The 24927-nt window shown below is 52.9% G+C and overlaps 4 protein-coding genes and 1 long non-coding RNA gene across 8 annotated transcripts; 3 read left to right on the forward strand and 2 right to left on the reverse strand.

The window, feature by feature from the left end:
- Window positions 1–811: 811 nt before the first annotated feature.
- On the reverse strand, window positions 812–9603 carry DBNDD2 (dysbindin domain containing 2). 2 transcript variants are annotated; one of them, XM_031591081.2, is made up of 4 exons: window positions 9521–9603; window positions 2704–2859; window positions 2121–2264; window positions 812–1396 (listed from the first exon to the last, which is right to left on the reverse strand). In XM_031591081.2, exons 1-4 carry the CDS (start codon window positions 9534–9536, stop codon window positions 1191–1193), a joined length of 522 nt encoding a protein of 173 aa, XP_031446941.1. In that variant the 5' UTR covers window positions 9537–9603; the 3' UTR covers window positions 812–1190. The 2 variants fall into 2 exon arrangements, with proteins under 2 accessions (XP_031446941.1, XP_031446930.1); XM_031591070.2 differs by lacking the exon at window positions 9521–9603 and adding an exon at window positions 7144–7285.
- LOC116227663 (uncharacterized) lies at window positions 1322–4976 on the forward strand. The gene is made up of 3 exons (XR_004166617.2): window positions 1322–1411; window positions 1879–2946; window positions 3488–4976. It is a non-coding gene; the product is annotated as an uncharacterized LOC116227663 (long non-coding RNA).
- Window positions 9604–9687: 84 nt separating the features above from the next.
- Window positions 9688–11109, forward strand: TP53TG5 (TP53 target 5). 2 transcript variants are annotated; one of them, XM_031591102.2, is made up of 5 exons: window positions 9688–9804; window positions 10101–10166; window positions 10249–10385; window positions 10637–10925; window positions 11005–11109. In XM_031591102.2, exons 1-4 carry the CDS (start codon window positions 9781–9783, stop codon window positions 10914–10916), a joined length of 507 nt encoding a protein of 168 aa, XP_031446962.1. In that variant the 5' UTR covers window positions 9688–9780; the 3' UTR covers window positions 10917–10925; window positions 11005–11109. The 2 variants fall into 2 exon arrangements, with proteins under 2 accessions (XP_031446962.1, XP_031446954.1); XM_031591094.2 differs by having other exon boundaries at window positions 10637–11109.
- A 326-nt stretch (window positions 11110–11435) lies between these two features.
- On the forward strand, window positions 11436–16430 carry LOC116228033 (neuritin-like). 2 transcript variants are annotated; one of them, XM_090151962.1, is made up of 3 exons: window positions 11436–11865; window positions 12632–12779; window positions 14824–16430. In XM_090151962.1, the coding sequence occupies exons 2-3, from the start codon at window positions 12643–12645 to the stop codon at window positions 15047–15049; spliced, it is 363 nt and encodes a 120-aa protein (XP_090008088.1). In that variant the 5' UTR covers window positions 11436–11865; window positions 12632–12642; the 3' UTR covers window positions 15050–16430. The 2 variants fall into 2 exon arrangements, with proteins under 2 accessions (XP_090008088.1, XP_031447505.2); XM_031591645.2 differs by lacking the exon at window positions 11436–11865 and adding an exon at window positions 12069–12459.
- A 2709-nt stretch (window positions 16431–19139) lies between these two features.
- SYS1 (SYS1 golgi trafficking protein) lies at window positions 19140–21352 on the reverse strand. The gene is made up of 3 exons (XM_031591044.2): window positions 21144–21352; window positions 20628–20695; window positions 19140–19997 (listed from the first exon to the last, which is right to left on the reverse strand). Exons 1-3 carry the CDS (start codon window positions 21303–21305, stop codon window positions 19757–19759), a joined length of 471 nt encoding a protein of 156 aa, XP_031446904.1. The 5' UTR covers window positions 21306–21352; the 3' UTR covers window positions 19140–19756.
- Between the last annotated feature and the right edge of the window lie 3575 nt (window positions 21353–24927).

Genomic DNA, 24927 nt, shown 5'->3' on the forward strand with positions numbered 1-24927 from the left:
TCCCGTCTGCTAACCTCGGGAGGAAGGCCGCACTGTGACAGTGCTGGCACAGAGCTGTGATGGAGCTCCTCATACCCAGAAATGCAGTGCCCTCTGTGCAGGGCTGCCTGCCTGCAGCATGGCAAGAACATTCCCCTAGGGAACAGCTGTGTACACAGTGTTCCTAGATCCCTGTTGCTTATCTCCATGCTCTTTCACTTGTGGGCTGACTGTGGCTCTGCTGACGCAGCCAGGGCAGTGACAGCACTTTCCTGGCCTACATCTGCTGATAGAAGTAGTAGGCCCTGCTTGTCCTGGCTCATAAAGCCAGTGAAGCAAGCTGCAACAGGGCTCCACTGCAATGGCTCCTCCTACGCTCCTCCTATGCTCCTCCAAATCAGCCTCCAGGCAGGATGATGCTCCTGTACTGTGCTGGAGGGGCAGCAGCAGCTGATGCTGTGTGTGCTGATGGACTCTGTAAGCCTGTTTGCATAGGAAATCTTCCTGGTAGTTACAGGTCACCAGCAAATCTCTTGAGGTCAGCTGTGCCATGCTCAACCCCTGGCTGCTTGCCTCATGGATGCAGCACTGCATGGTGACCTGCCCATCCACACATGACCTGCTTTGCAAAGCAAGCAGAAGTCTGTGCTGCCTGTTCCCCACATGCAGGACTTCATCCTGTGCTGAAGCTGGGGTGCATAGCAGGAGAACTGCATTAGTTTGCTCCCAAGTGGCACTCAGCACACTTACTTCATAACTTTCTCCCTCCTGCAATCCCCACCTAACCTTCACCCCAGTGCTGTTTTCTCCCAGTAACACACACACCCACTGCTTGGTTAGATAGGAGTATTATTTCTCTGTATGCCTTTGTTAAATGCTTGTCTGGATAGGGTGCTTGTCAGTGGGATGATGGAGCTGGGATCCCAAGGGATGGTTTCTGGGAATGGTAGGGCTGTGGGATGCTGAGCATTTGAGGGGAATGAAGCAAGGGAGTGTTAGCAGCAAAGCCTGAAGAGTTAATTTTGGGAACCTACAATGCCCCTTTGCTTCTCCCTTGGATGCCAGGAGAACCTGCAGAGGGAGAGGAGGGGAAAACTATCTCCCCTCTCCTGCGAGACAGCAGTCCAGGATGGGTTTTACTGAGTGCCAGCAGCTTTCCTTCCTCCAGGCTGGCAGGTCCATCCAGAAGAGGCTGGGAGCAGGGCTGGCTGCTAGCTTCTTGCTAGCTCTTTAGGACTGTCCTCCTGCAGGTCCTCCTCATCTGACTGCACCACGGGGGTCTCAGCCCCCTCCTCGCTGGTGTCCAGGCTGTTGGGATCCGTGGAGACAGAGGACGTGGAGGAAATGCGTGACTTGGTATCAGCTGCATGGGGCACTTGCAGGGTGATTTCCTCTTGGCACTGGCTGGCATCTGCTCCTGGAGGAGAGAGAGGTAAGAGAAGGAAGAAAAAGGCTTCTGGAGGCTTCTTTCCCCCAAAACTTCAAAGATAGCCCCCCTCCCCACACACGTTATTCCTCTATAGGCCACATTTTCTCCTTCACCCCTCTTTGGGGTGCAGTGGGAGCTGTGTGGCTGCTGTAGCCGCTCCCCATCTCACCCCCCTAGCTTGGCTCTGGGCTGTGCTTTGCATTCCTTCCCCATTTTTGGTAGCAAAACCGCCTCTGCCTTGTGTGAAGCACGGCTCAAAGCCATGCTGTGTGGGGCCATCAGCTGCAGTCACAGGATGTGCTGGGGAAATGTCTGGCTTGGCCTTGGTGACTTGCTGCAGTACATGTGGGTGGGGAGGAAGATGCTGGCACGCGGGGCTTTCCCTGTGGGACTTCTGCCCAGCTTCTGCTGGCTCATGGGGCTGTCTGTGCTTGAGCTTTCTTATCTTCTGCAGTGCAATATATTTACAGGGTCTTTACCTCTGGGCTGTGGAGGTGGACAGTGGCACGGAGCAGCTCAGGGTGAGGTCTTACCTATCTCGTGGTAACCAGCACCAAGTGAGTGTCTTTGTATGGTGGATGTGTGTATGTGCACGTGTACACAGAGCACTGGGACATGTCAAGGTGGCCAGGGCTGAAGAAGAAGCTGGTGGAGATGCTGGAGGCAGGAAGAGCCCCTGGTCTGGACCACAAAGGGCTCAGACTGTTCATACCTGTTAGGGGCCCAGAAACACTGCTCTCTTCTGTCCCACAGGCCAGAAACACATCCACAGTGTCCTGGTCTGACAGGTCCATCATGTCCATCTGCTCCAGCACGTCCACATTCACCTCCATGGAGGAAATGCTCCCTAAGGGGGCTGCAGAGACAGTGGTCAACAAAAAGGTGAGTGTTAGTGTCAGGCAAAGGGCACCAATAGCCCATGGACTTCATGAAGAACCCCAAAATGGGAGGCCAGCCTTGCAGTGGAGAACCAAATTGCACCTGCTGGTAAGAGTTCCACATGAGAATCACATTTACTTAAAACATCCCCTGAAAAACTCTGCTGTCACTGCAATCCCTGCTCCAGCTCCAAACTGCTGTCTGGAGGAGCCAGTGACTGCAGGCAGCCAGCCTGGGTACCCTAGTTCAGTGCCTTTGTTAAATGGAGTGAGTAATCCATATGCACACCCACACGCAGCATGTGTGGCCCTGTCTCTGTGCAGGACATGCATGTCCCTGGCTGCCTTTAGACATCTCTAACCTATACCAGCTCCCTGAAGCATGTCTAGCCCTGCTCCCCTGCCCACAGCACTTACGTCTCCGATGCTCCAGCTGCAGGTGAGACACAGGGAAGAAGAAATCCACTTCATGCTGGAAAACCTCCTCAAAGAATTTCTGCCTCTCCCGTAGTTTCAACTGCTGCTGCTGCTGCATCGGCTCCGCATCCAGGCTGCGCTGCCCCGGCTCCATGTCTGGGGATGAAGGCAAGAAGGGTCAGGCCAGGAAGGCTGACAAGCCCTTCTGCCTGTGCCTGCTCACTCAGCACTGCTGTGCTCTGGGTAGGTGGTTCTCTCTGCTCTGCTTTGCTGGTGCACATTGATCTGGTCGCTATGAATGGATGTTATGTGCAAGAGTGGCAGTGGCACTTGCCGTGCTGGAGCCTCGGCTCTCACTTCTGAGTGTTGGGAAGCCAGGAGCTGGAAGCTCATATGCTGCTTTCACTGCTGCTGAAGTAAATTATCGTGGGGGGAAACGATGTTGATGTGAGATCAGTCATTTTAAGCACATGTTTAAAATTCATCTTTCTTGCTGCAAATCAGTGTTGTCTGTGAACACTAACATGCAGGGGAAACTCCCTGGGACAAGAATTGGCGTTAGTGTTCCAGGCTTCCTGGGCTGAGGAATGCATAAGGAATAAAAGGCATTAGCAGCCTTGTTACCCCTGCACACGCTCACTCCCACTGCCACCCCTGCTGCTACCACTGCCATAAATACAGCCGCACCCACGCTCGCAGGCTCCCCCACTCACATCCCCTACTTGCACAGCCAGCTTGGCTTCTGCCTGCACAAACATTTTCATTCCTGTAATTCCTCCCGCAGTTCAGCGCCGGTGCCTGTGTCCCTGGCTCACACGGGAGTGAAGAAGCCTTGGGCAGTTGTTGAAGGAAAGCAGCAGGGAGTTGTTGCTGCATCCCAGGACCTGGTACATCCCTTTTGGGTTGGGTACCCACAATGGCAAGGACCCAAATGCCACAGATGAACCTGGCTGTTCCCAGGCTGGTGTTTGACCTCAGTTGTTCCAGATTTCCTCCCTGCAGCTCTTGGCCCAGCCAGCACAAGGAAAATGTGATTACTGGAGCAGGCAGTGCAGTAACCAAGGAAACCAAACAAACATCCCCTGCTCTGTCTGAGCACAGCCCAAACCCTCCACTCCTCGGGGTGGGGTGAAGGGAATCAAGCAGCAGGCAGCGCCCAGCATCCCCTCCCTGTCTGGCAGCAGCAGGGACAGGGACAGCAGGTGGCTGTCAGCAACGCTTAGTGGCACAGGACACAGACTGGAGGGAGGTGATGGGCCTGGTGTGTTATTCTGGGGATAAACGTCACATCTCAGAACTCTTTTAGGGCTTCTGTGCCCTCTGCATGCCATTCTCTGGGGCATCCTTTGGCTGAACCACATTCTGCATGCAGCACAGAGCACTCAGGTCTGGTCATCACACACTTTCTGGAAGCAGCTGTGGTCCTCAGCAAGGCAATGCCAGGGCAGCAATCCTGGCTGCCTGAAGGGGCCTTTGCTTTGCTGTGTCTGACCACTGGGCAACCATACAGGTGTAGAACCCAGGCTGATAGCCATGATGGTAGAAGCAGGGTTCAGGTTAAGCTTTCATAGCTGCAGCCCAGTGCTGCTGCTTCATAGGGCACAAGGGAGTTTTTTGCCTTGCCACCTGCAGTAAGGCTGAGCAAAGAGTAAGGAAGGCAGGGACAAGGAAGGGACTGGCTGACCATGGCACTAATTACAGAGCTGATCCTACACAGCTGTTGGAGCCAGCCCTGTCCTGTCTCTGCCAGGCCAAGTGCTGCCTGCCCAGCCCAGCTGTGCCCCATCTGTAGCAAATAGCCTGTGCATCCTGGGATGGGGGGAGTCTGTTGGGCTGCTGCAGGGGGCTGGGCTCAGGCTGGGCTGGTTTTATACTCAGTATAAAGAGGCAACCCTTCACCTGTCCACCTCATTGCCTTATTTCAAGCTCCCAGTTTTGAGGTATGGACCAGCTCTCTGTGCAGCACCTTCCCAAAGGTACCCTCATTTCAAAGTAAGATGGAGGATTTTTAAATCCTCCTGCGGTACAAATACAAAATAAACCAAATGCCAGCAGGTGCTGCCTGTACTGCCATGAGCTTGGCTGATCCTTGCCATCCACCTTCCCACTACCCCTTTCTTCCCCACTGCATGACTGGTACGTGTGATAAGGGCATGATGGGGTCAGCCAGGACAAGTGCTGGTGGTGACATTCCTGTGGTGCACAGGGAAGGCATGCCGGGATTTCTCTTGTGGGAAGAATTATCCGGACCTGTTTTTTTTTTTTTTTTTTTTTTTTTTAATGAACTTGTTTTCGAGCTCTCGCTGGGGTGCTGAGCACGAGCTCTGAGCTGCTATTATGTGCATAACACAGCAGCTGCACAGCTCAGCCCTGCCTGACCCATGACCACGGTGAGAGTCGGGGATGGAGCCTTCCCCGCCTCCCAGGGCTCTTCCGGGCACGCAGGGAGCAAACAGCCCCATAGTGTAGCTGCTCCCCAGCAGTTCTGGCTGGAGACATAAAGGAGAGCCATGTGACGGCCGGTCATGCTCCCACTGTCAGCGCGGGGATTGTCTCATCCTGCTGGCATGTTCCCACCGAGCGACACGTTCGCATGCACAATGCGGCCCCTGTGCTCCGAGGGGGATTTGTCAGTACCTGCTGGTGGCCTGGCTTTCATTACTATTGTCATGGTTATTGCTGCAGCCTCTCAGCCATGGGACCAGAAGCTTATCTGCATGCACAGCCAAGCCCTCCCCGATGGCTGAACCTCGGCCACCAGCACCCTGCTGCCCGCAGATCCTTCCGGCTCTCGCAGCTCGCTGGGCTATGTGAGGGAAGGGACAGCTCCTGGGATGCTGCTGGCATGGGGTGAGGCCAAAACGGACTTTTAAGGAGCACTGGCTGAAGTGCCAAACCCTCACTCAGGCTGGGAGCAGAGCGTGTTGCCGTTGCCTGGCTGCATTTCTGTGGGGAATGGACACATTTTGCATTTCTCCTTTTCCTGTAGGATCTCAGTACAAACCCCCCTCTGAGCCGGTGAATAGAAGGGGTGTATTTTGGGCTAGGAGAAGGCTTATTAGTGGAGGCACAAGGCCAAAAGGGGGTGGGGACAGCCTTTTCTTCAGCTCTTCAATTCCTTGTAGAAATTTCAAAGGAGCTGAGATTATTTTTCAGTAGGGAAAAAAGGGGTTGAGGGGAGTTCAAATGAGGGGTCACGCCAAGCATGGACCAGTTCCCTGGTCCCTACAGAACAAATGAGTGGGAGCAGCCTGGCTCAGCTACCTCAGCCCTTCTCCCTGCACTTGCCCAGGACCAAACCCTGACCCTGCACCTCTGGAAAGGACCAGGGCAACCCCAGCTGCCTGGCTTGCAGGACACAGGGAGACTGGAGCAGGGAAGATGCAGCTCCTCAACTGCCACAGTGTCCTTCAGGCAGCCCTGCAGATATGGGCCTTTTCTTGTCAGCCCTGTCCCAGCAAAAACACAGCAGAGCAAGGGTAAGTCCCAAGGGCTCTCTGCTCCTTTAGCCTTGGGAGAAGTAGCTGGAGTGGAATGCTGCAGAGAAGCATTCAGGGTCATGCACGTGGAGATGGGATACTCGGACACCGTGGCCGCCTGAGCATGAATTCCCTGCACAGTCCCTTCTCAGTCAGCTTTCCTGACCTCGTGTTGCAGCAAAGCAAAAAATAACCACAGCCTTGGTGAGAGGAAATGCACGAGAAGAGTGGAAGGGAAGCGGTGGTTTTGGCAGAGCCGTTTGCTGGGAAAAGCGAGGAGGGATGAGACGGGGAGGACACGGCACTCCATAACCCCTCTGTGCAGCGGTTTCATCGCCTGCACTCCTCCAAGTCATCTCCCAATCCCCTGCGTCTCAGCACTAAAAATATCCCTGCCGCCCAGAGCTCTTTTACCCAGCAGAGGCTGTGTCATAAGACCCTGCTATTTACGGGGCTCTGATTCAATTCCTGAAGCCGCGGGAGGATGAAAAAGCCGGGAGGGCAGCGCGGCGTGCGGGAAGGGACAGGCTCGGCGTGCAGACGTACGGGAGTACGGCTCCCAGTCGCCCCAAACTGCTGTTCGTGCCTTGCTCTGCTCGCTCTCTTCACCCCTTAAACCCTGCTGGTGCGGGGGCACCTGCCGCTCCGGGGGGCTCACAGACAGCAGCCTCTGCTCCTGTCCTGTGGCCAACAGGTCCCCGAACTCAGCCGCTTCCCAGCAGGTGCCCCCACTGCGCATTCCCATCCCGGGCTCGGGGCTTTCCACGCATCCCCCTTCCAAAGCAGCCGGACCAGCAGGCTGCAGCTGCGGGGCGAGCCAGGATTTGGGGTGGTAGGACTTCGGGGAGGCATCGCCGCCCCTACAGCACGTTACAGGGCAGCGGGAGGGGGTCCCACCCTCCCGACCCCACTCCCCCTCCCTCCGATTGCTCCCCCGCACTCCGCCTCGCCCAGCACTCACCGGGCAGCCGCCGGCTGCGGCTCCGAGCCCCGGCGCCCGACATACGGCGGCGGCTGCTGAGCCCGGGCCGGCTTCGGCGCGGGGCTGCCGCTCGCCCATGGCCGCGCTGCGGGGCGGTGCTCGGTGCTGCGGGGCGGTGCCAGCGAGCGGGCGGTGCGCGGGGCTCGGGGGGCTGCGTGGGTGCCGGAGCCCGGTGGGGTCTCTGCGAGTCTGGCTGCCGTGCGGCGGCCCCGCTGCAAGGGATGAGGATGCACGCTCTGCTCGCTGCGTCCTTTATTATTATTATTATTATTATTTTTTTTTTTTTTTTTTTTTTTTTTCTCTGGCTAAAAGGAATCGCCGGGTGTTGTTTGCATCCTCCTCCTGTTGCCTTTGCTGTCTGCCCCGCTTGCTAGAAGCTGGGCTGAGCTGGAGACCTGTTGCCTGTGCTCCCCACAGCTGCTGGTGTCACCTCGTGCAGGTGATGTTGGTGACAAGGGGTGAGCTTTGATGTGGATGTGGGTACCTGCAGGCCTGGCTTGCTCCCAGCCCACACCGGGCAGTGTGCCCACCCCGTCAGCCATCCCCGCTGACCCTTGCTGCGAAGGCAAGAGCAGGGCTGGGGAATGAGCTCAGCTCTGTGCTATGTGCAGTGTCTGCACCCATTGGCACCGCTTCCCACCACGGCACGGAGGCTGCTCCCTTTCTCAGGATTCCCTGCAGCACCCCAAGGTCCCTGGGGCTCTGTGCTCCCCATGTCCCCACTCTGGGCACAGCACTGGTGGTGCTGAGAGACCCACATGCGGGCATCCCCATGCTCCATCCTGCCTGGCTGGGTGGGGGGCTGGGAGCCATGATATCAGCCACCCACAGCCTGACTCATCCCAGCTCTCCAGCACAAGCAGTGCAGCCCAGCAGGGCACTCATTTTATTCCAATTAAATTGATAAGGCCCCACGTAATGATTCTAACTCGTGACCAAGTGTGCCTGCTCCTGGCCAAAAGGCAAGAGGGGACACTGAAGGTGATGGAGAGTTCCCACTCGAGGTAGTGAGCCCTGAGAACAAACCTCTAATTGATACTCACAGGGATGGAGCATCCCTGCCTCGCTTGTGCTGCTGGGGCAGGCCAATGGCATTGTCCTGTGTCACCAGGACTCACCCTAACCGCAGTGCCCTGGTCCCTGGGAGGTGTCCCCAGGAGATCCGGGTCACTGGCCCAGGTAGGGAATGACACATCTTCTTTCCGGGACGCAGAACTCAGCTCCTGCCAAAAGTCCCCAGGGGACCCAGCATCAAAGCGTGGTCGTCATCAGGGGAAAATGCAACGTGACTTGTTCCTCCTGCTGCTCCCGGTCAGGTTTCTCCCTTCTATTACAGGTTTGCAACAAACAGGAGGTGAGTCAGGGCGTGTGGGGCGGGAGGCGAGGATGGAGCTGGGGAGGGAGCAGCTGCTCAGCGAAAGGTGAGCTGGTGCTAGGCAGGTGAATCATTCCGTGGGGAAAATCGATCGTAATCCTCACAAGCAGTGCTGGCAGTGAGGCTCAGCTTGGCTCGTTCGGTAAATTGCGGAGCAAAGAGAAAAACAAGGCAAGGCTTTTTTTTTTCTGAGGCAATAAATTGTGAGGGAGCAGCCTGCGAAGCTGCAGCAGCCGCATTCCCTGGGCTCCTTAAAAGGGAGATTTTAGTCTGGGACAGCAGGGAGACAGCAAAGCCATAAACACCCTCGCAGGAACGTGGCTGCTGAGAAATGAGGCTCCCACAGCACTGTGGGGAGCAGGGCCGTGCTCTTGGCCGTGCCCCAAGAGAACACCGGTGTCCCCAGGCCTGGTGGTCCCCAAGGGGCTCTGACCTAGCGCTGTGTCCCTGCATCCCCCATGTCCATGCCATGCAGACGTCCCCATGGCTGGCTGGTGACACGGGAGCTGGCAGAGCCACAGGGCAAGGGGTGCTCGCATGAGTGACTGCCCTGTGCATTTGGGTAGGGGTTCCCTTTTTTCTCTTTTAATCTTTTCACTCCCACAGGATCTACAACTGCCCCTCAGGGATACTTGTTTCTGATGTAGCCCTGCACTTTTCTCCCACACCAGCATGTGTTGCATTTCTGTTGAAGCCAGCTGGCAGGGATGGCTGCGTGGATGCTCAGATTGGAGCCGCTGACATTGAATAGGCTGCCAGAGCTGGGTGAAGGCATGGCTCACCACGAGCCCTGCAGCACTGGACCTGTCATGCCAATGTCACCACACAGCCTCAGCCCCAGGGAGCCAGGAGACACTTAGCATAGAGCTGGGGGCAATGTGGGGCTGGTGCAGATGCTGGTGTCCAGAAGGACCGCAGAGGAAAAGCCATCCCACCATGCAGGGTACAGACAAGCACTCTTTGCCACTGTGTTCTTCTCACCCTTAAGCCACTCCATCCCTGTACCCCTATTGAGCTCTCCCTCCGTGAAGCTGATCTCCCATTGAGCTGTCTCTCCATTGATCCACCTCTGCCATTACAGGGCTGTCCCCATTCGCTTTGCACAGCTGGGTGCTGGGACTGGAATTCTGTTGTCACAGAACAGTGAGGTCACAGCCCATGACACTGTGGCCACCAGCAGTGCCAAGAACAGCCCCCAGCACCTCTCCCCACAGCTTTGCATTGCCATCTGAGGCCCCAAAATGAAATCAGCTGCACCCCAGGAGGTACAACCCTATGGCATGGCACTGCACTCCCCGAGCCACCACCATGGGGACCCTGGGGATCATAGGGAGGGGACCCTATCAGTGGGGTTGGGGTCTCCATGTGCTTTTGGCAACACCATGAACTGGGAGAAGACCCCCCTGATTTGCCCACTCCTTGCTCAAATTAAGCATCTTTGCTTGGGGTGCTGCATTTCCAAAGAAGCCCAGGGCACCCCAGTGAGATGATGCTCTCTGGGATGAGCTTGGTGCCACCCTAACCCTAACTGTGACCCATCACTGTTTTCTCCCCCTCTCAGGCTGGAGACCCAAGGGACAAGCCCTGCCCGCTATGCACCATGGAGCAGAAAAGCCGCCTCTGGAAAGTAAGGGTCCCATGGCATCACCGCAGGGGCTGCGGGGCACAGGATGGGCACTGAGCCCTACCCCTGCCCTCCTGCCCCACAGACACTGAAATCACTGACACTGCTTCGGCTGCTGAAGAGCACAAACCGCAGGGTGCAGCGGCTGCACGCGGTGGCTGTGCGGTGCTGGCGCTCACTCACAGCACAGGGGCTGCCTGGCATCACATCACTGCTCCCCAGGTAGGTGGGGGTGCAGAGCCCGTGCACCAACCCTGCTGCTCTGCTGGGAAAGGACTACAGTGGGGTAAAGCCCAGGGGTGTGAATTAGAGGTGGTTTGGGGTGGTGCAGGGAGGGCGCTGGGTTCGGCCTTTCTGGAGGTCTGCAGACAGGTGCAGCCCATTGGGTGCACTGAGCCATGACCTGCACCCGGTGCTGGCATACAGCCCCTCTGGGCAGCACGGATGTAGGATACTTTTTGGTCTGGGCTTAGGGAATGTCCCCACCTGCCAGAGCTGGAGGAGGCTGTGGACGACGCTGAGACCAGCTCGACCAGCAGCACCATGGATGCACCAATGGACCCAGAGACAAGCACACCACCAGCAGCTGCGGAAGCCAAGCAGGACTTACTGGGGACCCTTCCCCAGCGCTTCCACATGCCAGCCCCCAAAGTGCTGTGCCGGCCTTCAGCCCAGCGCTGGGTCAAGCCCTGCTGCACCCGATCCTGCGGAGAGAGCCTGGAACACACGCTCACCATCCGCTACCCCCGGTGATCACCATCGGTATGAGCACTGCCCTCGCTGAGCAGGGCCATCCTCCTGAGCTCCAGCACAGCTCGTCAGCTGCTGGCTTCACTTTCAGGGCTGCCTGAGGAGTTGGAGAAGAGCTGCCAGGAGACCTGTGGGGTGATGCACTCAGCCTCCTGCTATGAATAAAGGGGGTGGCCTATGCCTTACCAACACTGACTGTCTGCCTCAGAGCTGCTTTTAGTTTGGGTTTCCACTGTGCTTGTAAGGGGTTTCCGCTTGCTTTGGATTCAGGGGATGGAGAATGCTGGGGGTGCCAGAGCAGCCCCTCCCCCAGGTGCAGGGATAGATGTGTACAGAGAGGTGGAGGTCTCTCCTCAGGGCACCCCAGGACACGCTGTGTTCATCCCCATGGGGCTCAGACACCACCAGCCCCCATAGTGATGCTGTCAAAGCTCCAGAAACCTCGTGCTCCCATCTGGGCTGGGGTAACCAAAGAATGACTCATTGGACAAAAGCCAGGATCAGGCTGTAAAGATGCACAGTACCGTGTAATCCCCTTAAGGATATTACAGCAATGGGAGCTGCTGGTGCCAGAATCAACAAAGAACGTTTTATAGCTGGAGGTGCTAAAGTTGAAGGCTTTGAAGCCACACACACTTCAGGCTTTGTTCAACATGATGCACTGGGTTACCCAGGGGGCTCAAAGCACAGCCTGAGGATGGCTGCAGCCCCACAGCAATGGCAGCTCTCAGAGCAACACTGGGACAAGCAGAGAAAGCACCAAGTGAAGAGCAAGAGCACAAGGAGAGAGCATGAACCCAGAGCAATATTCATTCTGCCCAGCTTTCCACTGCTGGAGGGCCCTACTGCACATTTGGGGTGACACGTGAGAGCTGCAGCCTGGTTTGACAGTGGCTTTTGGCCCTGCACGGAGCAGTGCACGCTGCACAGCACACCGGGGCCAGTCCAGCAGGTGGCACTCGGATCGCATGGTGGGGCTGCACAGCATGGAGTTGCACAACTGGGGATTCGTGGAAAGGGACAGGATTGCACAAGGCTGGGAATACTAGGAAGGGGCAGGGCTGCACAACTGAGGGTTTCTGGGAAGAAGCAGGATTGCATGAATCTGGGAAGCTTAGCAGAGGATGGGGTGTATATGGGAAACCAGGTGCACCTTAACCCTTGGGACCCCAAATCCCACATTTTCCCATGCAGCTCCATGCACTGAGCTGCATTTTCCCAGGCTAGGGGGGCAAGTGCTGGCAAAAGGGTGTAATGGGGTCCATGGGCACAGGGTGCTTAGATGTGAGGTGCAGGCTGCATGCAGCCATGAGTGCTAGCAAAGGGCTGCAATGAGAACTGGGTTGCCTGTGGGCGCTCATTAGTGGCGGCTCGGCCTCCTTGTTAATTAACCATGGCCGATTCCACTAATTAGCTACGGCCGGAGCTGGCTGCCCTCCTCAGGGAGGTGGGCGGGGATCCTGCAGGCCATGGGGGTTCCGGGGCTGCAGTGAGGGTAGTGGCATGGGGCGGCAGTGGGGCACGGCTGCGTTACTTGTGGCGCTGGGTAAGGCCGGGGCTGGGATCTGGGTTGGGGTCTGAGTATGAGAGCCAGGTCCATGTGGATTCAGGAGATCTGGGCGTGGGGAACGTCCTGTGCCTGGGATATCTGGGTGCTGGGGTCCCCTGCCTGTGCCCCCAGAGGTCCCATGCTCACACCAAACCCTTGGTGCCGGCAGGGCACCTGGCCATGCTGCTGGCATCGGGCACCGCCTGCGCCAACGTGTACCGAAGGGTCTCTGACTGCGTCCTGAAGCTGGGAGAGAGCATGGCCACATACAGGGAGGAGGACAGCGTGGAGCTGCAGGGGCTGCGCAGGGTCTGTGGGTGAGTACAGCCGTGTGAGCCGCTGCTTTCATGTTTATTTGCCTGCCCCCTTGCTAGGCACCAAGCAGATGGGAGCTGGCTATGTCCTGCTTTCTTCCCCTTTCTGCACAGACAAACCAGCTCAGGGTGCACAGCCTTCCCAGGACATGGCAGGATGCTGGGATGCAATGGGAATTGCTCAGTACTGTGTCTCTGAGCATGTGGGTTCTTGGTGTTGGGAACAGCAGGGCACGCAGCTCAGTGTGTGATGTGTCTGGCTGCTGAGGCTGATTCTTCTCTGCTGAAACTTCCAGCTCCAGGGCGGGTAAATGTGTAGGAGGAGGCTTTGAACAGGGGCATAAAATAGGAGGGATGGAGGAAGGGGTTTTCCCAGTGGGGCAGAGGCTCACGACCTCTCTGAACAGCCAACTTCTTGCCCCAGACCTGGTGAAGTGGTGACAGTGCATGACAAGCCTGCTGTGACCAGAGGAAAAAGACAATGATGTCCCAGTTTCCTGCCAGGAACTATTTCTGAACGACTGGCCTTTAACTCCATCCTTTCTCTGCCTTCCCAGAATCATGGCCCTCTCTCTGAGTACATGACTTGGGGGTGGTAGTGGAGCTGAGAGCATTGTGCCAGCAGTGTGGACATCTTGGTTCTCTAAGGGCTGTGTGACCACAGCCCAGCAGCTGCCGGGGGGGCTGAGCGGGGTGAAACACTGCAATGTGCCATCCCTGACCAAAAGCAGAATTGGGTCGGGTGCTGCTTTGTGCCACCCCTTACCCAAAGGTGTGAGTCAGGCTAAACCCTCACCTTGCCTGGCAGCAGGCTTTCTCATTATCTCAGGATATTTATTCTGCCACGGTGACTCTGTTTAATGAACTGGATCACAGCTGGCATTCTGACTTAAGCTTGGTAAGAAAACGAAATAAAGTTCTCTTGTCTGCGTGTCTGGAGGAAGGTGCCAACTCCAGCACAGGGCACTTAGGCAAAACAGGCTGTGCTGTTTTGGTGCTGGGGTCTGTGCTCTGCTGCTGGGCTGGGATGTGAGCCTGGTAGCCCTGGGTAGGAAAGGTGCAGAGCCACTGCTCTTCTTTTTGGAGGGAGACCTGGGGAAGGTTAGAAACAAGCATGGCTTAAAGCCTGATCTATCTTGTGAACAGGTTATCATTTTGAGAGAAACCACAGCTTCGAACCACGCTGGTGAACCATTCTGAGGTCTTGCTTGCAGGTGCTGGGGAGCTCTGCCAGCCAGTGCTGTCCGTGCCAGCTGGAGGAGTCACCAGGGCTGTGGCTCCAGGGCTGAGCACAGACCATGGCATTCACTGAGACTTTCAGGCTCCTGTTGGTTTATTTTGTGGGTTTGCATCTACAAAGCAGAGACCTCACCTTTGAGTTCAGCTGTGCTGGAACATGCTGTCGTGCTGCTGTTCACACAGCAACCTCCTAGGATGTCATCATCCCCTCCCCAGCACAGTGCAGTACTATACAGCAGCCTTTGGTTCTGGCACTGAGTCAAATGCTCTGCTAGTCCCAAACACTCTGCAACTGAAATAACCTAAATAAACCTCCACAAAGCAGCACACCAAACCCAAACAGACGGAGATGCCTGCTCCAGTCCTTCCCATGCAAGGCAAGGAGGCGCAGCTCCACCTGATGCCTGCTGTCCTCACCTGGGGGCAGCTGGAGCTCATCCACGTTGCTCTGCAGCTGTGGGCAGAGAGCTTATTGGGAACAGCCCAAAAGCAGCTTCTCCAGAACCAGCTGGCTTCTTCAGCAAAGGTAAGAAGAAGCTGAGGGGCAGACACAGCACAGTGCTAGTGCTGGAGTGTGCTAGGCCAGCAGGACAGCACCCATCATGTTCTACATGGAAGTCTTATTGGGATGCTGAACTTTTAAGCTTTAATAGAGTGGGTGTTTTCTGTTGGGCTGCTCTCTGTGCTGGTCCTGGATAACTCGCGCAAAATATTGAGGCTGCAGATGTTTGCAGGGTTGGCTGGGCTCTGCCTGCTTCTTTATGCTGTGATACAGCAAGAGGATTAATGGTGTGGTTCTCTGCTGCAGGTACTGGGATGAATTTCACGTCTGTGCCCTGACTGCTCTCTGGGAGTGCCAGAAGGAAGCAGCAGCCGTCTGGGAGATGCTGAGGAAGGAATCCCGAAAGATCAAATTCCAAGGCAGCCTGTTTGACCTCTGCAGCCCCAGCACAGCCCAAAGCTTTGCCTGGCCCTGTATTCCCAACGTGTCAGTTCTTAGCATCCCCCTCATCATCACTTGGCTGAACTTATAGACCTCAGCTCCGTAAGTACCACAGCAAGGGTGCTGGCAGCACATTGGGGCTCCTTTCTGATTGTTTGCTTTTCCAGACCTTTGAGGAACACAGTGTGCAGTGCCAGCAGGCTCTCAGCTCTGTCCCATGTCTGTGATACTCTGAAGAGTTCAGCAGCATCTCGTGGGTTTTGCTATTTCTCTGTAATTTGGGACATTTGTCCCCTTTGGCCTCAGGGCACAAGCAGAGCTCTGGCTGCCTGCAGAGGATTTGGGGGAAAATGGGAAGTGAGTCACGAATACCAGATTCTTTTTGGACCTTTCCATGGCTGCTGTATGGAAGCCTGTTTGTTCAGCTGCCTGTTTCCACAATGTCAGCTCTCCAGGTTTTTGATTCGGGTGCTAAAAACTTGTGAGGTGCAGGGGATGGTGTATGTCCTGCAAAGAGCATAGAGGTACTGGCCTTCTTTCTGGGGGGACACGCTGAAAACCCCACTAAAGAATAGTCTCAGGTGCATGACCTCTTTCCTAAGTACACATCTGGACTCCTGAGTAATTCCTGTGCTATGTGTAGATCACTTTTCTAAGGAAATGAAGAGGCAAAAAAATCTTTGGGGTGGGGGGAGATGATGTCAAGCAACCATGACAAAACCTTTTTAGGGTTTTTGCTTTGATGTTTTTCCCAGTAGTACTTGTGAGCAGCTCTGTGGGTGACTGTGCGTAATTTTATAGTATTAAATTTTGTTGCAGAGATTGAAGCTATTTGTCCTGCCTCCTGTTTGTAGTGCAGCCTCTTCTAGCATCCTTTGCAGCTCAGAGCATGATTAGTTTTGCAGCTTTGGTATGCACAGAAAGTATTTGCAAAAGAGAGGTGCTTGCATGCAATTTCTGGATATGCTATAAAGACTCTGTTATGGGGAATACAATGCAGTTGTGTGTGTAAAGATACTAAAAAAGCTCTGCCCTGCCTTACTGTGTAGGGGAAGAGGAGCCACAGAGACCCAGCGTGGCCTGCGGCCAGTGGCTCTCTTAGGGGAAGCACAGCAAGTCTTGGTCTTCCTACTGCTTTCAGTTCATGCCCCACAGAGTACTGCCACTCCTGAATGGGGAAGGAGCTGGTTTTCATCATTCTCTGTATTAGTGCTTAACAGCTGGATGTGGCTGTGAATTTCATGTTCTAATTAAAAGAACCATCTGTTTTTCATCAGATTTGAAATGTCTGTGTTTAACTAACAGGGTATTTCAGTCTGACTTACCTAAATATGTCACACATCACTCTGGCTGTTTTCAGACTGGCCACATGTCAGGGCACTTGCTTTGCTTTTAGGACAGGAATAGTGGTTTGGGGTTTTTTAATGACTGCTCACGTTCCTCTCCTGGCACTCATGCTCTTTCTCTTACTATTCTCTCATTTACCCATTCAACTCCTGCAGCTGCAGGATGGAATGAATGAATGGAGGCAAATTCCAAGAAATAAGATGGGGAGGAGCAGCTGGTGTTCAGACAGTACTCCAGAGCAAGGTTGAACCCAGGCCTTCAGCAGATAAGTTATTCATGTACTCAGCATCTCTGGCACAATGCCTAACAATATGTAGTGGAGAAAGAGTGAGCCAGGGCGCTGCAGAGCCTGAACCTCTACACTGCTTTGGTTCTCCTCCCTGCTCCACTCCAACATCAGTGTATGCTATTCCATGCTTTCCTCCCTTTTCTCTGTTGTCTCCTCTTCTGCTTGTGGTTCGTAGTTGGGGGGGGAAAGCTGAGCAGGTGGGCATCTGAGGCTGCAGTCTTTTGTATCCAGATCATGTATATGATCTTTGTTTTGAATAGGTGTTTTATGCCTCTAGGGAAACAAAGCACAACTCTCAACATTTCCCTTCCTTAGCTTCTCTTTCAATTTGGCATCTCCTCTTAAAATTTTCAATGTTTGGATGGCTTTGGGGAAGGGAGATGTAAAAGTCTGAGCAGAGATCTCCAAGAAGTTATCATTTGCAAACCCTGGGTTGCAGATGGCTAGCTGATGCTACTGCTGTCTCTGAGAAGAGCAGGTGTTAGGGAAAATCTTCCCTGGAAGCAAATACTTCAACTCCATTGCACACATGAAAAAAAGTTTCATTAAGAAACAAAGACCATCTGCCACCATTCAGGTATGGAGCAGCAGAAGTTCTTAAAGCCAAAGGTGCTGCTAAGATCTGACTGAATGTATGCAAGTGAAAACTAGGTCTCATAATATGGCAGTGATGAATTTCAGAAGCTCCCTTCTCAATCTGTGTGTAATTTTTAGCAAAACTTCCCTTATAACTCAGACAACTACAGTAAGTTTCCTTTATTAAAAAAAAAACCCACTATTCAGATTTAATTCTCAAAGGAAGCAGACTTAAAAGCCTTTCTATTCCCATAGCATGTTTCATGCTAACGCAGTGCAGTGTGTTGGATGTCCCACAGCCTCAGTGTTAAATCCAGGTGCACCAAGGACTCTTCTCATGGCCCTGCTCTACCTATGGATCTCCATCCACAAGGCTGCATCAGAACATCACATCCTCCTGCAAGGGTGGTCGTTGAGGCACTCAAAGCCTATCTTATCATTCAGAAAGTAGGGAAGGAAGTATTCTTTGGTCTGAAGTTTTCATCCTTGTTTTTCCAGGAGAACAAAGATAGCATCTCTGTAACACAATCTCACAATCCCAGGATCAGCTATCCATTTTCCTTTTAAGGAATGGGAGTACTGTGACTTTCCTTCCTCTGCCTGTTCCCAGGGAACTGAGATGTTCCCTCTCAGTACCAACAGCAAACAGCAGGAGAGGACAAAATGACCCTGAAAGAGCCTTAAAATACAACTGATACTGAGCTGGAGACTGGCAGACCCAAGGCAGAACGTGCCCTCTGCTGTGCACCATGCATGCACATCTCTTTTCAGAAGGAGATACTGGCACCTACTGGAAGACCAAGAGCTGCTTCATGTCTAGGCTGAATGTGACTGGAAGGAAGGCAAGGATACTCAAATATGAGAAACCAAAAGGCTTGGAGCAGGGATGAAAAGCCTTGCTGAATGCACAGCAGAGCTAGAGGGAAAACAGTAACAAATGACATCTGAACTTGTGTTAACTTTTTCATCTGAAAGATTGCTTCTATCCATATGATAGCACTAAAATTGAGCTTTAAAGGGGTTTTGGTCAGGAAGAGTTCTTGGTGAAATCTCAGACCACAAACAGCTGTGCCTAAGCACATGTAACCTGCAACACTTCCTTCTCTGCAGCAAACTTGCCAGATATTTAAAACACTTTGATATCAATCTGCCCAAATTCACAGAAAATGAAAGTAGGAGTTGAAATACAGTTCCCCCAGTAACAAAAGAGCAACTTCAAAGAATTTCTCATCTGCAACTCAAATCATCCCATCAATTCCCAACAAGCCAAATTAGCAGGTAATTTGCACAAGTTAACATTTACAAACATTAACGTACAAAAAAAAATTACCACAGCCAGATGTGCATAGCAGAAATTCTTCCTTCAGAACTTGCCTTGCCCCCTTTCAGGTTCTTGCAAACCAAACGCCCCTCAGTGGCCGCCCTGCAGGATGCAGGTCTGCTTGTGCGGGCTGTGGGTCCCGAAGGAACCGCTCAGCCTTACCTCCTAGCAAAGACGCTGGTATGTGTGACTGCCCCGGGGGTGAGGTTATTGGAAGTGCCTCTAAAAGAAAGCACATCCTATCACTCTGAGAAACAAGCAGCAGTTTCTCACCTGAATAAACATCACCTCAGCCAGATCAGATCTCCTATTTGTTTTTTTTTTTTCTCAAGTCAGAGCTAAGAACCAGGTAAATATGAACAGCTCTTGGTAACCTTTACAAGCTTACCTGAGACAGCTCCAGCCTGGGACTGAGCATGTGGAGCCCTTGACTGCTGATACTCCTCCTGAAGTGAGCACTATGTTTGCTGATTTCTCTAGACAGTGCTCACAGATGCCTTGATTACAGGGGAGAGGTATGAGGTATTTACTGCAGAAATAGGGGGCAGCCTACAAATTATATTTTTCTCTGGCTGTATCCTCCTCTGTTGCCATGATACAGACATTCGTGGTATTTTTTTGAAGTGCTCAGTTTCCCAGGAGAACACGTTCACAGCAACATAATACTTTTATTGTTAGAAAAGATTTCTTCAGCAAACTGCTGTCTGACATCTCTATGTATTAAACATGGAAAAAGCAAACAACCCCATCTAACATTACAAGGTTTTTAGGGTCTCAGCTGGTGATTCAGGTAAGTACAGCCATATTCCTTCTTACCCCATCCATTCGCTTCCTTGACTTTTTTCCAACCGAAGCACAAACAAGTGTCAGCCCAGACGCAGCAGCTCCCAGGCCCACTGCTCATAGTGCCAGCTCCTGCAAAACGAGCTAACCATTGCAGTACCCATACAGGGACCTTTCACATTTGTTAAACTCCAGATACTCCTCCTTGTGAAGTTTTGCTACCTGACTTTTAACAGTCTCAAGAGTGAAGAGTTTAAGAGCACACTTGCCATACAGTCATTAAATGCTTAGTGTTAATAAAATAAACATCTTCTCCTCCTCTGTTGTCTGATGATGACAGAGGAGATGCTCACACTCACGCAGTCCTTAAAAAAAAAAAGTCTCAACAGACCTGCTGTGCTTCTTCAGTGATGACTTTCAGGCATTAGATGTACTTGTGCTGGAAACAATGACGCAATGCAGCATGTTGTTACCAGAGCAAGTTATACATTGGATTTGGGAGCAGAATTCAGTGGGATTTCCCTAAGTTCTATCCTCATGCAGAGGTACTCCCCAATTGCAGCCATCAGTGCTGTGCACACGATGTGCACCAGCCACCACGTCAGAGTCGAGGGAAAGTGTGAGTTATAAATCCAGCAGCCCAGAAGATGGAAGAAATGAACTGTGACTGTGAAATCCAAGCACTGTTTTCCTCGCCGGATAAAGTACAGCAAGCCCAGAGCACTGCAAAGTAAAGACAGACGAATAAACAAACTGCACCATGCCTATGAAAAAGGGAATACAGCAAGAGCTAACAAGTTATTGGTGCTGCTAATTCAGTTGTTTCAAAACTTGTCAGTCATTTTAGGGATAGGTTGTTTGTCACCTTACCCACAGATGCTGCTGCATGATTTAAGTGGCTTACAGCATTTTAATTGCATGATGGCAGGGAAATGAGCTTTCAGATTAAAAAGCATGACTGGCCCTCTGTATGATCTCCCCCAGTAATCTTTGCCCAGTGGCAGGTGTGAAGTATGTTACTGTTTATAGATCAGTTTGCTGAGACTCATTAATTCTAAGTTTTGGTAAAAACTCTCACTGAGACAGTGAAGTCAAATGTCTTATCCAGTATCTAGAAAGTCACCTTTGGAGTCAGCAGTTCCCACCTGCACTCCTCTCCAGACAACAGCAGGGAATAACTGATCTCAGCAGACATGCTCACCAGGCACTGGGCTTCCAAGAGATGTTTTGCGAGAGGCAGTAAACTGTGCTGAATTCTCTTAAAGTTCAACGTCATGAGAGAACAAGCTCAAGACACCAGAACCGTTAGAATGACAGAAGTGCTGTGTGTGCTCCAGCTAGTTGCTGACTTACCAGGTGAGTGCATTGAGGACGAAAGCCATCATGGAGAGCCTCCCAGGTGGAGTGGAGAAGCCTAGAATCTACATAGCATTATTAGTAAGAAACCACAGCACAAATGACAGCCCAGGGCCCGGCCACACCAACTGCCCTGCGTTGGTTACGGGCAGTACAAGGAGCCCCAGCAGTTACAGCACTCCTTCTAGTGGGGCTGTCTTGGGACACCCGTACAGAAAGAGCTGCTGGATCCGCACTGACAGACCGCAAGGTGAAGGGGACGCGTCCAGGGCGGGCTCACAGAATCGTTTGTTTTGTAAGGGAGCTTTACAAGCTATTTAGTCCGACTGCCCTGCAACGAGCGGGGGGCTGCCTTCAAACAGGGCGCTGCCCACACGGCCAGCTGCCATCCGGGGCACCGGCACAGAGCACGGGCCGGCCTGCGGGAAGTGCAGGCGGACACGCGGACACACGGACACACGGACACACGGACACGGCCTGGCGCGGCGCAGGGCCCACCGCCCGCACCCGTACCTCATCGCTGAAGATCTGATGGAGGGAAGGCCCGGTGCTGCCGAAGGCGCCGAGGAGGGCGAGCCAGAGCCCGAGCGAGCTGTAATAGGCGGCCTGCAGCAGCACCATCTGCGCCACGATCAGCGCCGGGTCCCACACGTAGCTGCGGAACTGCGCCGCCATCGCCCGGCCGCCCGGCGCGACGGAAGCGGACTCGGTGGGCGGCGGCGCGGCACAGCGCCCCCTCGCGGGCCGGAGGACCCCGCGCTGTGCGGCGCCCGCAGCCCTGCGGGAGGTGGGGAGGAGCGCGCGGCCCCGCGGCTGTGGGGCGTTTCTGGCTCTGGGAACTGAGATGAGCGTCTCCGCTCTTCTCCCGTGACGTTTTGTTCCGTTCCCCGGTATGGAGCGGTTCTCTCCCTCGTGCTGTGGGTGTCACTGTGCTGATGTTTCCCTCCCCGTTCGCAGACCCGATGCTCCCCGCAGGGTCGCACGAGGCTGTGAGCCGTGCCTGCAGAGCTTTGGCTCCGGCCTTTGGGGAGACGGGCTGTGCCAAAGCTTACCAGCGCCACGAGTGCAGAAGCGAGCACGGGAAAATCCCGGAGCTCTGGGGCTGCCTGCTGGCAGCACATTGCTGAGCATGAATTGTGAGGTTCGGCACTTCCTCTGTTAACTCTTAGTAGAAATTGGTTTCCTTTCCTGAAATCTGCTGTGCTTGCCTCGCTGAGACGTGCAAGCTACCGCTTTGCTGCTAATTTCCACTTCCTTATTTCTTTTTGAAGCTCTGTAGGACTAAATTTCCTCCGCCAGCAAAAATGAGAGTCGTTTAGTCATCGCTAACCAAAACCCCAAGCTCGTGTCACAGAATCCTGATGATATAATTTCTGGGTATCTTTCCACACCACAGTCATCAGCAACACTATTTCTGCTTTATCCAGTCTTCCCTACAATCACAAGATAGGAGATGGTGTTTCAGGAGGTACTGACCTGAATTCCCTCTAAATTCGAGTTTCCTCTCTGCTTGGTCACTGCCCCATAGCTGAAGCTATGATGGCAGACATGGGCACAGGCTGCCTCTCGGACAGGGAAATGTAACAGAGGCAGCGAAGCGCCGTGGCACAAAGGTTTGTGCTCAGTTCTGGGGCTCAGCTACACCCCATCTGCAGCATCTCATGAATGTGAAGGCATTTCCTGGCCGGTTTGGCAATAGCACGTTGCATGGTTGTGTTTGTCTGACTGCACTCCCTGGCCCAGCTCGTCCTCCTGGCTGGAGGACCGTGTCCTCCTCCTGGAGCAGAGGACATTCTCTCCAAGGGGAGCTTTGCCTCACATCCCCTCTCAGTCAGAAGGGTTAAAGTGGACATGAAAGGGAAATGTTTGGGGGAAAATAAGTGCTTTTTCTATTTCCCTTTTCTTCTTAGTTGAAATGAAAGTTGGAGACAGCTGCGGAGGGGAGATGTGTTGGAAGGAAAAAGGATGTTGAAACACAGAGATCACTGCTGTACATGTTTCTTGCCTGGCTTCTGATTAAATGTCCTTTTTTGAAGAGCTGACAGCTTTGTGTGTGACACCTGCATGTCACCCGCAGGTGAAAGAAGAAATGGCAATATGCCCAGGACACAGCACGTACCTACAGAAAGTGCCCAGATCACATGTAACTCCTTTGCCAGGAGTATGGAACAAGAATATCTTATTTATCTGGTGATTCTTTCCACAAGGAATGGGTGTATAGGGTAGTGGCATTCTTCCTACTCAGGAGTCATTTCCTAGAACAGGAAGCTATTTGTTTGGGCCACACATATTTTACCAACTGAAGTACAAAGGGCATCTGAACTGATGTTCATCTGTCCTTTCCCAGGCAGGTAGGAGTGTTTAAAAACTCTCCCTAACGTTTCTCAGTGCTAGAGAATCCTGTGCTAAGCCCATTTTAAAATCCATCTGTAAGAACTGTGCTGAGCTTGGCTAAAAAATCTCCTTTCCTATGAAATGCAGTAGAATTTGTGATCCAGCATTATTGAAGAAGGCTCAGCATCTGGCCTTCTGAGGATTAGATATATCTTTTCTTGTATAAAACTGTGATTTCCCTCACCCTCCAAATGAAATACAGCTGGACTGCATGCTAAATCCAGTGTGTTTGTATCACGTGTTGGGACTCAGCAGGTGTTGTTATTTTCAGGGTAGAGCTGGGGATGGAAAACTGGGTTAGGAACAATTGTGGCCAGCCTACGTTATTTCTCTGCCAACTGTAATTTTGATTGTAAAAGGGAACTGATACACCTTGAATGCGAACATTCTCTGACCAGAACAAACGTGAGGCTCAGTTGTGTTCTTTCTTTCTTTTCCTTCTGCTTCCCTCACTTTCAGTGAGGTTTCAAGAAAGTGCATCTCAGCTGTGTGTTTTTCTGTCTGGGTCCATTTGTCCTTTCACTCTCCATGAATGTCTTGTACCCACGATTTTTCTGTGTTGTTCAGAGAGGAGAATGTCATTGTTTTCAGAGGAGACACTTGAAGGGCAAAATGAAGCCGACTGTGATATGTCATGGTTTTAAAGAACCACATTACGATTTCAGTGGCTGCATTTCCTCTCTGATGATTGCTTTTGAGATACTGTGGCAGAAACTTTGTGTCTGTGTGTGGTAGAAGGGTGGATAGATAAGATGCACTGTGAAAATGTCATTGGTAGAGTTATGTAAATTCATACCAAGGCTGGAAAGTACATTCTAATTGAGTTTAATTTTCCCTCCTGTTTCCAGAAGCCCAAGATTTCAGTCACTTTGTTTGCAGGATTATGCACACAGGTGTGGCTGCGATGGACACTGCCCTGCCCATTCTGTTGAAGCAGAGCTCAACGTGATCAGAATTTCCTTTGGAGGGAAAATGTTTTTTTTGTGCCACACAGAGAGATGTTGTAGCAGTGTTGAGATATGTAATAACCAGGAAGAGAACTGCCTGTCATGCTTGTATCTAGAGGAAATTAACAGGAAAGTCAGCAGTGTTTGTAGCCACAACACCGAAAACTGGTTTTGAAAGCACCTTTGTGGTTACTGCCTTACCTGGAAAGAGGGGTAAGAAGGGCCATGGGCACATGCACACAAGTGTAGGAGTCACACAGAGGGCTAGGGAGAATTGCACTGCTTCTGTCTGCACTGTGCTGCTGAGGCTGTCTCCTGTCTAGCAGATATTGTCATGCATATCAACCCATGCATCACGCTCTTGTTCTCCACCACCTTCTGCTACCTGGCTGTGCAGGCGCCCACAACTGGAGGCTGACTGCAGCCAGGCTCCCTGCCTGCTCTTCCATGAGCTCCTTTGTGATGAAGTGGGGGTGACAAAGAAGGGCAGCAATCCAGCTCATGGCAAGCAGCCCTTCCTCGCAGCCTTGGCTGTGGGTGCTGAGGAGAATGAGAGGTTTAGTGAGAAATTGCTGGGCACAGAGGGGCTGGTACTCAAGGAAACTCCACCATCACCTCCGGCCTGCTTCCTAACCTTACCTACAGGAGTGCTCTCTTTGGATTTTATGTTATCAAGCTCAGAGCAGCACTCCTTGTCAGTTCATACGATGCCAACTGGTGATGAAGCTGTGAGGAAAGTCTCCTGCCAGCAAAGCCCCAGCTGCAGGCACAGTGCTAACACAAACTGATGAGACCTCTTGGCCTCCACTCGCACCTTTGTACCTGTTTCTCACCAAAGTCAGTTGGAAAGGCTGCTTCACCTGTGAGACTGCTTTGTTTGTGGGCTTTTTAGCATGTAAAGGTGGGAGAGAGGGCGGCTACATGGTCTCATGGGTTAGCTTAGTAGTGTTGGAATG

This window comes from Phasianus colchicus, chromosome 17 (genome assembly GCF_987193195.1).
Source record: "Phasianus colchicus chromosome 17, bPhaCol1.hap1.1, whole genome shotgun sequence".
Taxonomy (NCBI): Eukaryota; Metazoa; Chordata; class Aves; order Galliformes; family Phasianidae; genus Phasianus; species Phasianus colchicus.

Bases quoted from the DNA above. Each gene is read 5' to 3' on its own strand.
- DBNDD2 (XM_031591070.2), bottom strand. From the start codon at position 7,186: ATGTCGGGCGCCGGGGCTCGGAGCCGCAGCCGGCGGCTGCCCG. The intron at 2,265-2,703 runs GTAAGTGCTGTG...CTGTCTCTGCAG, and splicing joins GCAGCTGGAGCATCGGAGAC to CCCCCTTAGGGAGCATTTCC. The intron at 1,397-2,120 runs GTATGAACAGTC...TCTCTCCTCCAG, and splicing joins TGTTTCTGGGCCCCTAACAG to GAGCAGATGCCAGCCAGTGC.
- TP53TG5 (XM_031591094.2), top strand. From the start codon at position 9,781: ATGAAATCAGCTGCACCCCAGGAG. The intron at 10,167-10,248 runs GTAAGGGTCCCA...CCTGCCCCACAG, and splicing joins AGAAAAGCCGCCTCTGGAAA to ACACTGAAATCACTGACACT. The intron at 10,386-10,636 runs GTAGGTGGGGGT...GTCTGGGCTTAG, and splicing joins ATCACATCACTGCTCCCCAG to GGAATGTCCCCACCTGCCAG.
- LOC116228033 (XM_031591645.2), top strand. From the start codon at position 12,417: ATGGGGCGGCAGTGGGGCACGGCTGCGTTACTTGTGGCGCTGG. The intron at 12,460-12,631 runs GTAAGGCCGGGG...TGGTGCCGGCAG, and splicing joins TGCGTTACTTGTGGCGCTGG to GGCACCTGGCCATGCTGCTG. The intron at 12,780-14,823 runs GTGAGTACAGCC...TCTCTGCTGCAG, and splicing joins GGGCTGCGCAGGGTCTGTGG to GTACTGGGATGAATTTCACG.
- SYS1 (XM_031591044.2), bottom strand. From the start codon at position 21,305: ATGGCGGCGCAGTTCCGCAGCTACGTGTGGGACCCGGCGCTGATCGTG. The intron at 20,696-21,143 runs GTACGGGTGCGG...AATGCTATGTAG, and splicing joins ATCAGATCTTCAGCGATGAG to ATTCTAGGCTTCTCCACTCC. The intron at 19,998-20,627 runs GTAAGTCAGCAA...TTTACTTTGCAG, and splicing joins GTCCTCAATGCACTCACCTG to TGCTCTGGGCTTGCTGTACT.